We start from the raw sequence: 13676 nt of genomic DNA on the forward strand, positions 1-13676 counted from the left end.
TATCATGTTTGCGTCCATGCGTAAGGAGGTGGGAGTTGGTTAAGCATAGGGTACGGCATCCTTCTCGTCGGTTTTCTTCAAATGTCCAGGATCTTTTGCGCAGTTCTTCAGGGCCGATACACACTCCAACAGCGCAGTCGGATCTGTTACATATTGGGCCAACCCACATTTAGTTCTCAACAGCGAGATGCAGGCCCAAAGACTCGCGCAAACCACTGGGCGCAGCGCTCGAGTTCAGCCGTTCGTCAGTGCAAAGATCAGCTCCGTGCGTCGTAGCCGGGCCCTTACCATGCGGGCAACTGCGTCCTACGAGCTTGACCCGGACAATGCAAGCATCCTAGTCTGCGGCGGCGGTGGTGTTGCGCTGCACGTCACGCGGAAGCTCAAGGACATGGGTTCATGGGTTTGGATGATGCAGCGCACCGACATTCGCAAGGCCGAAATCGAAAAGATGATGGCCTTCGTCCCGAAGGGCGATGCTCTGAGCAAGGACGACGTCCAGCGTGTTTTTGACGGTAAGCAGTCAGCCACCACGGGGCCGCTATGACGAAGGCGTTGGACTTCGAGCAAACGGGACCTGGGCAAACCAGGCAGTGCAGCTGGTTTTTGGACTTGGTAGGGACAACGCCCTTTGCCACAGGTCCCAGATTCTTCCTGCCGGCCCCTTTCTGCCCTGTGCCTCGTAGTTACACAGAATCTTCCATCCACTTTCCTTACTTATTCCTCAAATTGCTCCAGCCCCATGCTGCTAGGCCGTGGTTGTGCCTGTAGCCCTAAGGGCCAGATCTGGTATCAGGCCCGTACATCTGTGCTCCCGGCCACAAGGAAGATCTTGTACCGAATCCGGAGGGGTTGTCTCCCTCCCAACCCCCAACCCCCCCACACACACATGCACGCGCCACCACCATCTCGGCTGTCCTTCGGGTTCACATGATACTCCTCCCACCTCCCGTGCCGCAACGTTTCCTCTCTCACATCACAATTCGTCTCACATTGTTGCTTTGTTATCGTCGCTCTGCTCCGCACATAACCAATGACCCCGTACGCGCCCTCGTAAACACCACACCGCGTGCCTGGTTTGGTCACATGACCTTCCCCTCCCCCACTTCTCCATTCGCTTGGGTCATTTCCATTTGGGTCGGATCTGAATCTCCTGGAAAATCCCCCACGTTCTCCATCCCGCTTCCCCACTCGTATGCGACATCGCTCCCGTTTTGGCCTCCCTCAGGTATTGAGGAGGTGGATGCCGTGGTGTGCACACTGGGCGGCAGTGTGGCTGACCCACGGGTCGACAGCGAGGGCAACATCAACGTCATTGACGCCGCCGTCAAGAAAGGCGTCAAGAAGTTCATCCTGGTGACCAGTGTGGGCTGCGGAGACAGCAAGGACGCGCCAGGTGGGCTGGGGGCTGGAGGCTTGGCGCTGGGCGGAGAGGAGGTTAAGGGGTGGGGAGAGGAAAGACGAGGAAAGGGCCGGCAGGAGGAGGGAGAAAATGAAGTGCACTAGGAAGGGTCAAGGGGAGTCGTGTCTTTGGCTGCCAAGGATTTGGGAACAGAGAACACAAAGGGGGTGCCGATGCGGACACAGGATGCAAGTCCTCCTTTGTGTGCGAGAAGGAGAACAAGAAGAACAAGAAGATGAAAGAGGGAAAAGAAAGAGGGATGGGCAAACGGGGACCAAAGTACCCATGTGAACTTGTGTGGACATCCAGCAATGATAATGGCAAACCGGATGTGTGGCCCTTTGGTAAGGGGTACCGCGAGGAGTGGGGTGGGGTGGGGTGGGGTGGGGCCACGTGCCCCCCCCCGGGGATGGCGGTGCATGTGGGTGCGGTAGCAGAGCACGGTACACAGGTTTCAGGAGTGCGTAAGTGCCTGTGATGGCTTCGTAGGTTTACAGGTAGATAAGCACTGGTCGTAGCACGAATCGTTTTTTTGGCAGTGGCACACATGGTGGTGATGGTGATAATCCCGGCGCAGGGGAGCGCGTTTACAACATCCTGAAGCCGGTGCTTGTGGAGAAGGACAAGGCCGAGGAACACCTCAAGGTGGGTGCTGGGCGCTCTGGAGGGCGGGGTGGGGCACGGGGCTGGCGTCGTGATGCGCTGGGATTTCGTCGTGGTGAACGATGCGCTGCGCCGCTACGTTGGCGGCATTGTCCCGTGTCCTGTCGCATCTACTTACACACCTGCATGGGCTTTGGAATGGAACTATGAAGGAAAAAGGATGCTGTGGCTTTCCACAAACGAGGGGCTGCTTTTGTCACCTTTGTGGTACGAAGTGTTGATTCGGACACATGCACACAGATGCAGTTATACAGAAGAAAGAAACACGTGCACATGGCTGGGGCGCATTATTATTGCACACAGAAAACACACGCACAAATACACATACACGGGCGCCCACGCTCGCAGGCCGCTGGCGCCGATGGCAAGCTGACGTATGTTATCATCCGCCCTGGCGGACTGGTTTCGGAGCCCGCCACCGGTAGCGCCATTTTGACGGAGGACTCCTCCGCCAGCGGCATGATTCATCGTGAAGATGTGGCGTCGCTGGTGGTGAAGGCGCTGTTCTCTATGAAGGCCGACAACAAGGTGCGGCTGGACGGAATTAGGCGATACGGTGCAAACGTGTTGCTTTTGTACTTACTTTACATCAAATTTTTGCCGTGAAAAAATATACAAAGTAACTTTCGGCGTCCGACGCACCGGCTGTCAGATGTGCTGGGTCCAGGGATTAGTGCAGGGGCCAGGGCGGGGGTTTGTGGGTTAAGGATTCCCGAGGAGTGGGACTCAAAGCACTCTCCAGCGGATGAGCACAGGACATGAACCAGGTTTAGGATCAGGCGGGTTCGCACCTACGAACCCGCAGCCAGCAACCCGCATCGTTGCAGGAGTCTGCTGGAAATTTGCGCGCGCTTTCACATCCAACCACCTGATACGACCCGATGCCACGTTTCGAGTCATCGCTCGCGAGGTGTTCGGTGTTTGGTTTCTTCCTCTTTGTCCCCACCACAGCTTCCGTCTCTGCTTCAATTTAAATTGTTGTTTTGATTGTATTATATTGCATGTAATATGATATCTCCCCCTGCCGCTCCCCCGCAGGTCCTCACCGCCATTGACCCGACCAAGATTCCCGGGCCGGAGCGCGTCGCCTTCCAGCTCTAAGCCGCTGCGGCAGCAGTAGCCACATCCCGCTGAGCGCATACTTGTCGGTCGCTTGATTCTTTAATACCTCGTGACTTGACCTCCTTTCCACGAGGGAAATTTCTGAGGTATTCCCGCTCATGAATCAGCTTTCCACGAGAAGGAAGACTTGCGCTTATTGTTGTTGGGCGAGATCCCTCTTGAACCCCGATCCCGTCCGTAGTGGGGGCTCAGGGTTTTTGGATTATAAAATACCGAGGCATACCGAGGCCGTCAGGAGGGCTGGCTGGGGCTAGAGGGCGAGGGGCTTCCCTTGCCCTGCTTGGCGGTGGATGAGAGCGGAGGCCCCGAGTAGCGGGTTGTGGTGGCAGAAGACTGCTAAAAGGCATTAGAATGCAGCCAGGTTTACTTCTGAGTTATCATGCTCCGAAGCTTAATCAGGAACGTCCAGAAGACATTTTATGTTATCGTGCGCGTGTGTGTGTGTGGAAAATTGTGCGGGATCCGGGCCTTCGCAAATAGTTAGGTAGTGTAACAATAATGATCAGCTTAATTATGGCACCCGGAAATCCGAGAGACTAGGAAAGCAAACCGACAGACAAACTTACCGATGCAACTAATGGTAAAAAATTATACGATATCAAGTAGATGTTTAACTTTCGTAAAGCGCTGAAGCATACTGTCTCTGGCAAGTATAAATAGTCCCATCTGGTCATGAAACTGTACGGAAGGAAGGTAGTGGATAGATCAGGTAGTGGACTGTCCAACCTGGGATTAACCACATGCAATTTGCTCGGGCCTGACGATCGATGGCCGACCGATCGACCATGGCACGTCCGATAGGTGCAGCCTGCATGGCACTGCCAAGACTCCCGATCGAGCGAATCGGAGCGGTCAAATCGGAACGGCCGGTTCCCGTTGACCGGCGAAAAAGGTTGGACCGATCGAGCAGACCAGGTTGGCCAGCGACACGGCTCTAGCTGCAACAGGCCATTATGTACATAACCACATCATGCATTGCCACAGCGACACACAACGACTGTGAGCAACACCGTTGCACAACTGCAACGTACATAGGACACAATTTTGTGCAGAAAGTTAAATAGTCAATAATACAGTTCCGTCCAGGATTCATAAGGAGATCGGGTACGGCGGGTCCATCATCAGCCCTGCGGTCGTCATGGTGCACCTTGCTATGCCCAGGCGCGTGGATGGAGGTCGCGCTCGGCCGCCTGCCGCCGGCGGTAGCATGAACCATTTTCCCATGTTGATACTGGCGGGGGGGGTGTTGCTGCTACAATTGCTTCCCCTCGTGTCAGCAGCCGCCAGACCGACGCATATGGGCGGGGGCCTGCAAGGCTCACAGTGGGACTTGCACGACGGCAATGCAGTCGCGAGCTTCGCGCACCATTTCCTCTCCATTAGCAATCTCCACCAACTCGGCGCCTTGTCAAGCAACCTGAAGCAACACCGAAAGTTGATGGGCGACTTGGAGGAGACCTGGGACTTCAAGGACACTCACTTCGACGGCCAGAGGGACGGCCAGTGGGACGGCAAGTGGGACGACAAGTGGGACGACAAGTGGGACGACAAGGACAAGCACGATGGCAAGTGGGACGGCAAGTGGGACGGCAAGTGGGACGGCAAGTGGGACGACAAGTGGGACGACAAGTGGGACGACAAGGACAACCACGACGGCAAGTGGGACGGCAAGTGGGACGGCAAGTGGGACGGCAAGTGGGACGACAAGTGGGACGACAAGTGGGACGACAAGGACAACCACGACGGCAAGTGGGACGGCAAGTGGGACGGCAAGTGGGACGGCAAGTGGGACCAAGTGGACGGCAAGTGGGACGACAAGTGGGACGACAAGGACAACCACGACGGCAAGTGGGACGGCAAGTGGGACGACAACGACAAGCACGACTGCAAGTGGGACGGCAAATGGGACGGCAAGTGGGACGACAAGTGGGACGACAAGGACAAGCACGATGGCAAGTGGGACGACAAGGACAAGCACGACGGCAAGTGGGACGACAAGTGGGACGACAAGGACAAGCACGACGGCAAGTGGGACGACAAATGGGACGACAAGGACAAGCACGACGGCAAGTGGGACGACAAATGGGACGACAAGGACAAGCACGACGGCAAGTGGGACGACAAGGACAAGCACGACGGCAAGTGGGACGACAAGGACAAGCACGACGGCAAGTGGGACGACAAATGGGACGACAAATGGGACGACAAGGACAAGCACGACGGCAAGTGGGACGACAAGTGGGACGACAAGTGGGACGACAAGGACAAGCACGACGGCAAGTGGGACGGCAAGTGGGACGGCGAGTGGGACGGCAAGTGGGACGGCAAGTGGGACGACAAGTGGGACGACAAAGAGAAGCACGACGGCAAGTGGGACGGCAAGTGGGACGGCAAGTGGGACGACAAGGACAAGCACGATGGCCAGTTTGTCTGCAAGTGGGACGACAAGTGGGTCGACAAGTGGGACAACAAGGACAAACACGATGGCAAGTGGGACGGCAAGTGGGACGGCAAGTGGGACGACAAGGACAAGCACGATGGCAAGAAGAAGGACGGGAAGAAAAAGGACGGCAAGAAGGATGGCAAGAAGAAGGACGGCCGCAAGGAGGTCGGAAGGCGCTAGGCAATCAGTACAACAATCAGGGTCGGCATGTCCCAACTGGTTACATGTAAGGGAGAGAGGAAAAGGGAGAGGGGAAAAGAGTCGGGCTAAATATCCAGGTAGAGTTGACTACCACAATAGTTCTCGCGGCTTGGCAGTTTCATTCCGATCGGTGCTATCGCGTGCCTCCTGATCTCGTTTCCCCATTGGCGTAAACCGAATCCAAACTGAACTCCCTTTGGAAGTATGTACGAGAATGTCGTATGGGAGTTAGTTGGAATTTCAGTTCAGTTTGCTACCGACAACGTGTGATCCCCTCATTTCGTGAGCCAACTCGCTTGCCAAACACTTGCGGGGCTAGCCCAGGTATGCCTCAATATCTTGCCCTTTTGCTTGAGGGTTTTCGGTTTGCAGCAGTTTTCGGTTTCCAGAGTTTAGGCAAGCTTCTGGCTTGCAGTTCTCAGGCCGCTAGTCAGGTTCGATTTACGCTGCTTGTGAATGCCTGTGTCGTTATTCGCTACCCTGATCTGCTGTCATTTAGTCGTGAGCATGACATTCGGAAGTTAGCTAATCAGGTGAACATCATCCATGTGTACGGCGGACTGTGCAAAAATAGATTTAAAGTTTGATATGGTGAGAGTTGGTTGCCGGTTTAAATCGTCGCAAGCGACTGTGAGAACAAGCTTGCTAGAATGGGGAGGATGGTGCATCTGCATGATACAATTTAAAAACTGCAAATGCAATTTAATTGCAAATGGTAACGAGCCAACCTGCCTATGCGAATTGTTCATAGTAGCCTGCGATGTGATGCATCGCTATAGTTGTCGAATACGTCACAGGGTTTCCTCCAAGGGTTTCCTCCAATTCGTAGCAATGCTTCTGATGAAAGTGTAACCTTTAGGACTTGACCTGTGCAATGCTGACACGCCACAGCACTACGGCTTTTTTAACTTTCCAGCAATATCGGTACGTGCAGCATCATCCCTGTGGAGTAAGACCTTTTCTCCTCCTAAAGAGCTGACTCAGTAGAACTCGCACAAGGTACAGTAAAACGCACAGTTGGCAACAACACGGCGTCTATGCGGGAAGCTCACTTCAACAGCAGAACCCGTTGCCCAACCCCCCCTAGACCATATACCCCTACATCCCGCCCAAATCTCCCCTAGGCGCCGTCATCATCCAAGTAGATAGCTACCCAAAAATGAGTCCGCAGCTTTCCGATATACTTTGGCGGTGTTGCAGCCACCCAGCCCTTTACCCATATATGGGTACCCAGACAATTATATGTCTGCTGCAAGTCACTACCGCTTTCCACCGGCAGCTACCCATAGATCTTACATCACACACACTTGATCTCGTCCAAGTGCGCATCAAGACCAACGGCCGCAACCCCCCACCAACTGCCAACCAAGAGCAAAGCGCAGACAGTCCCCAAGCAGCAGTAGAAGCACTGAGAACAAGAGTCCTTCAGGAATATCCCGAAAGGTTTTCGCGACTACGGATGATGGTTGCGGCGAAGGTGACGCCCGACAGCACGAACCGAGAGTGAAGGACAGCTGGATCGGAGGAGGTCCAGGTGATCAGACAGGGTAGGAGGTGGCGTTGGCACTTATGACCAGCAGCAATCAACGCAGCGACGAGGGCCGCTTAACCACCCGTTCCAGGCAGTGTGATGTAACGATGGAAAAGGAAAAAAGGGGAGAGATCAACATCATCGAAGAGGGAGGAGGGGCAAGGAGCTCCGGGTGCCAGCGGCCCCCTAAGCACCAATTACCGCAGAGGAGTGTGTCCCGCCCGCTCTGCAAGGCAACAACTCCGGCCACCTCACCTCGCACGCACCCTCCACGCGTCCACACACACACACACACACACGCGCGCGCCACATTCCCCCACCTGTTCCACCCTGCAGCCTCCTCCACTCACCTCCACCACAATCACCACGACACGATCACCGAGAATGACCACCGCCTACCGCCAAAACCACCACACGGGGGAGCTGCCAGCAGCCAGCAGCCAGCTATATCGGACGACACCCGCCCCCGCACCCCTACAGACCGTTACACTGCCGGCGATCTTACTGCCCCCGAGAGCTGGTGTTGCGAACGGGCCGCGCTAGCCGGGGCCGCGTCGCCGGCACCTGCTTGGCGGCCTGGGCAAAGGCCCCCAGTACGACACGTGCCGCGTGGCCCAGGCGCACCGACCCAAGGGTCGGTCCCGCTATAGACATAGAAGCGAATATGGATGAGCCGCGGACAGGGGCGCCACCGCGGGTGGTGGATGTGCCGTGGGGCCCGTGCGCTGCGGCTGCGGTGGCGGCCACGAGCAGCTGCTGGTCGCCCTCGCCCTGCGCCGCCGCCTCCTCCTCCTCACCGGCGCCGTCCAACACCTGATCCGCCGCCTCCAGATAGCGAGCCAACGCGTTGTCGCGCAGCTCTTGAGCCTGCGTTGAGTTGTGTTGTGTTGAGATGAGTTGAGTTGTGTGCGAGAGGGCCGTCCAGGGGGCGATGGCGGAGGAAACAGCGGAGAAGCGACACAACGCGTTCAGACTGTTTTCTCGTCTTTCACTTTTCCTTTCTTTCTTTCTTTCTCTGTCTGTCTGTCTGTCTGTCTGTCTGTCTGCAGGCAATATATATGGAACATCCATATATCTGTAGCAACATAATTTGTTTTATGAAATCAGCGAAATCGGGGTCCCGTCCCCCGCCCCTCACACCCACACCCACTAGCCCCACCCCCCCGTAACGCACCCGGCGAATGCGCTGGTCGATCTTGTACTGAACGGTTCCTGGTTCCGGATCCCAGTCGAAGTTGTACATGCGGTACACCGCCGCGTAGTTGTGCGCCACCTTGGACATCTCCGCCCGCAGTGCAGGGTCCTCCGGAACCGGGTGCACCAGACCCAGTGGACCGGGGGCCATGAACTTGGTACCGTGCGGGTAGTGAAGAGGGTCCTGCGTGCACGTGTGTGCGTGTGTGTTTTAGTGTTTGGGGGGGGGGAGACAAGGGGGGAGAGGGTAGGGGGAGCTCGGTCGGAGGGGAAGAACTGGAACGTTGCAAGCTGAACAAGGGAAGGGAACAGGAGGAGGAAGTCAGGCACACACAGACACACAGGCACTCGTCCAGCGCCCATCCTGCACAGCCAGCCATTATCTCTCTCTCTCTCCCACACATACGCACATACGCACCTGCATCAGATTGACGGGTGAGCCGTTGGCATCCTGCGCCATTCGAATCGTCACCTCGCCATACGGCTTGAACCGCCACATGCGGGCCCGCTCCACAATCTGGCGAGCCTCCTGAACCGTGCCACTGTATACATGCATGTATGTATGTATGTATTTGTTTATGATAAAAACGTGTGTTTTTACAGGGACGGGCGGGCGGGAGGGAGGAGGGAGAAATCAAATTGGGGTGTGTGGGGGCACGGCCACAGCTAGAGTTTCTTCTCTCCCGACCTGAACCCCCCCCCTCTCTCCCCTTCTCCCCCCCCAACACACCACTCCCCCCACTCACAGTATCTCTGGAATATCGCACATCTCCATCATGTCGCTGTCCGTCTCAAAGCCAGTGTCCGTGTCGTCCGGGGCTAGGGGGTTGGTTTCGGGGCGCCTGTACGGCCCTGCGGACGAGAGTATGTCTTCGTCCTCAGCCAGCAGCTGCTGCCACCTGGTGAGGGGGGAGGAGGGGGGAGGGGGGGGGCGGGAGAGGGGGGAGAGGGGGGTCGTACCATGCAATGAGAAACAAGGAACACACTGAAAAATAGGGATCCAAAACCGCAATCAGATCTGCCAGCAGCAGCAGCAGCAGCACGTCTGTGACTAACCAGCCGTGTGCTTCTGCCCTTCCCCCCCCGTGCTGTTTTTCGGTCCCCTTCGGACCCCCGGCTTTTAAACCCACAGTGTCATACCCACAAAACCCACAAACCCTAAGTCCCTCTACCCAAACAAAAGTCACATCGACACAACACACACGCGGCCTCCCCACTCACCCATCCCGGCCATACACACACACACCCTACCCCTACCTCTGTAGCAGCGTCTCCGCCCGCTGTACCTGCCCCTTGCTGACTCCCGCCTTGTCGTACAACCGTGCCAACCGCTCGTCCTCACTCTCCTCACCCCCCCAGGGGTTCATCACCCCGGGGCTCGGGGGCACTTCCTCGACATAACTGGACAGATCATCGTCCTGAAAAGTACGGAAGTACGGCATACGAAAATTTTAGGACGATAACATCCCCAAAAAAACACGGAAGCGGGATGAAGAAATAACGACAATCGAGGGATGCCCGCAATAACCTCTCCCCCACCGCCCCTTAATACAGACACTTCCTTAGCTCGAGCTGAGTAAACTGCAAAACCCAACGTCCTCCCTCCCTCCCTCCCCCCAAAGGAATATCAACAGCACCAACAGCGTGGCCCCCTTACCGGCAGCCCTGCCTCTTGCCGGGCCTTACGCATGAACCTCCTCCCCTCCCTGGAGTTGCGGTACGTGGCCACCAGGTCGTTGTGGTGCCGCTCCTTGCCGTCCAGGTAGGTCTTCAGATCGAGACCTAGGGACGGGGGGTGGGGGGGGTGGTTGGGGGGGGTTTGGGGGGGGGGTTTGGGGGGGGGAGACGAACCACGAACGAGTGAAGCTGCTGCCAAGGCAAAAGTGCGGGGCCAGATGTAAAGAAAGCATACCTAACCAGTCGGCGGTTGTGAAGAAGCAGTCCACCCTTGGGGGGTAAGGTAGAGCGGGTTTAGATGGGGAAAAATGAGGAAATATAAAAAGCTAGCACTACTAATAGAAGGGGTGACAGTGGTGGGGTGTTGTGTGGGTGTTGTTTGGGTGGTGGTGGTGGTGGGGGGAAAGATGGCCCACCAAGGGGATGAGTTGAACCCTAAGTTAGGAAAAGGGTGGGTAGGGGGGGGGGGGAAAGACGAACCTGGGTACGTGGGGGAGTGAACGTCGTGCTTGGTGTGTGGGGGGGGATAGTTGTTGTGGCGGTTGGTGCGGACCACCGGGTGGCGGTTGTGGCGGTTGGACAGCTGTACTGGGTGGTCAACCATCAACCCACCCCACCTGCCCCTCCCCCCTTCCCTCCTCCTTCCCCCCTTTCCCACCTGTGAAGGGGTTGATTATGGCGTTACCCAGGACGCTGTCCTTGAAGGCCTCGTCCTGAGTACGACAACACAGGAGCAGTAGCATGAGCACGAGCAGCTGCAGCTGTCCGGCAAATAAAACCCAACTATACAGTAGAGATGTAGACAGACAGACAGACAGGCAGATAACGGGAGCTTTGCCTGGAGAAGGTTACAACGTTACACCTTAGTATCGCTTAGGACTAACCAACTAACCAGCTTACCCGACTAACCAACCAACCAACCCGCCTCCACTCTCCCCTCCCTCCCCCCTTCTCACCTCCAATTTGTCGTCCCGGGACTCTTGGATCATGAGCTCTCGGGTTCGCGGCTCCAGGGGGGTTTCGGAGCTGTCCGTCGCGTCGTTCCAACCCAGACCCAGATCGCCGTCTGTGTCCACACCCTGGAGCATGTCCATGCTGTGTGCGCGTATGTATGTAAGTGTGTGTTTGGAACGGGGATTTGGGGGGAAAGACGATCAACGAATGAGTGAAGGGGTTTGGGGGGGGCGAGAGGCGGAAAAGGAAAGTGGGCAGGGGGAGGGGAGGGGCGGTGAAAGCGGCTCAGAAGCCCCGTCAAAGACCCGAACGTTATCACCCCCATCACCTCTCCACCACCCCCACAAAAACCCAACCGTACAGGACCACCCTCACCCCCCACTCCCCTAGCTCCCCCACGTCTATGCTCTCCCCTTCCACACATCTTTACACACACACATACATACATACACACATACACACATCCGACAAACAGCTCCACCCCCCCACTGCCTCCCCCCCACCTACATACACAGCTATCCCGCCCCGGTCCCCCGACGCACCTGTCGTAGTCGGTATCGGTTCCAAACTCCCCCAGCGCGGCCTTGATGCGCCCCTTGTCATCCTCGTAGTAGTACGACCCGAACCGCCCTGGGTTACGGGACTGAACCCGGTCGATAATGGCGACCAACCGATCAAGAGCCCTTTGGGTAGGTGTGTGGGGGGGGTGTTGTATGGGGGATGTGTAAAGGGGTGGTTTGGGGTGTGGTTTGGGGTGTGTGTGTGTGTGTGTGTGTGTGAAGGTTACAGGTGTCTGACAGGGCCTGACACTGGCCACGGGGACTGCTGCCCAGCCCCAACGGAAAGACCGCCAAAGCTAGAGACGTGTGTGTGTGGGTGTGTGTGGGGGGGGGGAGAAACTATTGAAACCCGCACGCGCTGATCGAGGGCGGTGGCAACCAGTGGTGTGTGTGCGGGTGTGGAAGTGGCGGGGAGGAGGAGTGACGTGGGAGTTCGAAACTGCCTAGTGAGTCTCAAGCGATGAAGTCATCCACCCAGGGTGGGAAGAGGGAGAGCAGCAGGGGAGGGGAGGAGGGGAGAAAGGCAAACCACGAACGAGTGAAGCTGCTGCCAGGGCAAGAGTGTACCAGACGTAGGAGGGGGGGACGTCGGGGGCGACAGTGGAGCACTTCCCGGAGCTTAAAGAGGCTTATGAACACGAATGGCGACGAACAACGACTTACTTTTCGCGCGGCGTCATTTCCTTCCAGCGCCGGAGTTTGGCGTCGTGCAGGGAGTTGCGAGCCGCGATGTCGAACGGATGGTCCAGCTCGTCCCGCAGGACGTTAATCTCAACCACCTGTCGGTTAAAATTTTGCGTGGATAACGCTCGCACAAGTTAAAAGAGATAGCTCCGAGACCATATCCCAAGCTACTACTGCTTCCCACCTCCTTCCGAAGGATTTATATCACAGCCCTCGACTTCCTCCTCGATCTCCTCACCCTTCCGAGTCCGCGGCAGCAGTCTTTCCCGGGCATCTGCATCACTCGCTCGTGGTTCATCTTTTCCCCCCTTCCCCAGGCCCCCTTTCCTGCCCCCATCACTCCCTCACGTGGTACGTCCATCCAGCCCTGTACGGATCATAACCCACCCCCACCCCACTTTCCTCCACGTTCCCCCACCACCCCCCCCACTCGCACCTCGTCCTCCTTGGCATCTCCTAATTTGGTGCCCCGGTACCAAGTACGAACTTCCACGTCACGCATGATGGATTCTGCCGTACGGCGGTACGCCTCCACGGGTTCGATCCCCCTCTCCAACAGATAGAAGTACGGCTTCATGTTCAACACCATGCCGCAACTGAGGTGCGGGTGCAGGTGCAGCGACACGGACAGACCGACAGACGAACAAAAAGGGGGCCCCGGAGATGAGATGAAAAAAGGACAGATTGCGATGTATTTTTCCAATTCAAATTGAAGCGATGGGAGGCGGCATTTCCGGAGCTGATGTGGCGGGCAGACATCTATCGAATCTACAGCAGGCGGTTTTCAAAACAAAACACCGTGTGTGGTCGTTCGTAACCCCGGGGGGCGTGTGGTGTTTCCCGAGGGGAGGACGAACCCCCTTTCCTTACCCCCCTTTCCTCCCCTCCTCCCACTTACTTCTGCCTCACCAACAGCGATACACGATATTCCGGAGATATTCCGGAGATATTTTCAGAAATATTCCAGAGATCTTCCGGAGCCCGAGGATACCATAACCGCCTGAACCTCCTCTCGTCCCCCCATAACCCGCCCCTCCCCCAACCCGCCCTCCCGCCTCCCCCTCCCGCCTCCCCCTCTCGCCCGGATATCGACAGTTTATTCCTTCGCTTCTTGCGTCATACACATGAGCCCCCTTCGTTCCCCTCACCCTCCCCGGTTTTCCCACACCTTTCCCCCCTCCCTCGGGGCCATTAACCGCCCAACTACCTACCGTCAACCACCTACCCGTGGCGCTGTCCTGCGAA

At 56.9% G+C, this 13676-nt stretch overlaps 3 protein-coding genes across 3 annotated transcripts in view; 2 read left to right on the forward strand and 1 right to left on the reverse strand.

Moving 5' to 3' along the window:
• Nucleotides 1–116: 116 nt before the first annotated feature.
• VOLCADRAFT_80525 (uncharacterized protein) lies at nucleotides 117–3814 on the forward strand. Its single transcript, XM_002949079.1, has 5 exons — nucleotides 117–515; nucleotides 1229–1396; nucleotides 1980–2047; nucleotides 2414–2593; nucleotides 3104–3814. The coding sequence occupies exons 1-5, from the start codon at nucleotides 188–190 to the stop codon at nucleotides 3164–3166; spliced, it is 807 nt and encodes a 268-aa protein (XP_002949125.1). The 5' UTR covers nucleotides 117–187; the 3' UTR covers nucleotides 3167–3814.
• A 595-nt stretch (nucleotides 3815–4409) lies between these two features.
• On the forward strand, nucleotides 4410–5810 carry VOLCADRAFT_89522 (uncharacterized protein; the record flags this gene model as incomplete). Its single annotated transcript, XM_002949080.1, has 1 exon — nucleotides 4410–5810. The coding sequence occupies one exon, from the start codon at nucleotides 4410–4412 to the stop codon at nucleotides 5808–5810; it is 1401 nt and encodes a 466-aa protein (XP_002949126.1).
• Nucleotides 5811–6869: 1059 nt separating this feature from the next.
• VOLCADRAFT_104196 (uncharacterized protein) overlaps nucleotides 6870–13676 on the reverse strand; it is a gene marked incomplete at its 5' end in the record, with an annotated part of 9347 nt that continues 2540 nt past the window's right edge. The window contains 13 exons of the mRNA XM_002949213.1: nucleotides 6870–7284; nucleotides 7713–7757; nucleotides 7927–8229; nucleotides 8537–8740; nucleotides 8975–9098; nucleotides 9303–9455; nucleotides 9814–9974; nucleotides 10214–10338; nucleotides 10892–10946; nucleotides 11190–11328; nucleotides 11730–11870; nucleotides 12411–12526; nucleotides 12868–13002. Of these exons, the coding sequence (XP_002949259.1) occupies nucleotides 7129–7284; nucleotides 7713–7757; nucleotides 7927–8229; nucleotides 8537–8740; nucleotides 8975–9098; nucleotides 9303–9455; nucleotides 9814–9974; nucleotides 10214–10338; nucleotides 10892–10946; nucleotides 11190–11328; nucleotides 11730–11870; nucleotides 12411–12526; nucleotides 12868–13002 (1857 nt within the window). The 3' untranslated portion in view covers nucleotides 6870–7128. The remainder of the gene's footprint in view (nucleotides 7285–7712; nucleotides 7758–7926; nucleotides 8230–8536; nucleotides 8741–8974; nucleotides 9099–9302; nucleotides 9456–9813; nucleotides 9975–10213; nucleotides 10339–10891; nucleotides 10947–11189; nucleotides 11329–11729; nucleotides 11871–12410; nucleotides 12527–12867; nucleotides 13003–13676) is intronic.

The sequence above is a fragment of the Volvox carteri genome, assembly GCF_000143455.1.
Source record: "Volvox carteri f. nagariensis unplaced genomic scaffold VOLCAscaffold_13, whole genome shotgun sequence".
Taxonomy (NCBI): domain Eukaryota; kingdom Viridiplantae; phylum Chlorophyta; class Chlorophyceae; order Chlamydomonadales; family Volvocaceae; genus Volvox; species Volvox carteri.

What these genes read in the sequence shown, in the direction of transcription:
- VOLCADRAFT_80525 (XM_002949079.1), top strand. Translation starts at nt 188, where the DNA reads ATGCAGGCCCAAAGACTCGCGCAAACCACTGGGCGCAGCGCTCGAGTT. An exon ending in CGTCCAGCGTGTTTTTGACG is followed by an intron (nt 516 to 1,228) that starts GTAAGCAGTCAG and finishes GGCCTCCCTCAG; the next exon opens with GTATTGAGGAGGTGGATGCC. An exon ending in AGGCCGAGGAACACCTCAAG is followed by an intron (nt 2,048 to 2,413) that starts GTGGGTGCTGGG and finishes CCACGCTCGCAG; the next exon opens with GCCGCTGGCGCCGATGGCAA.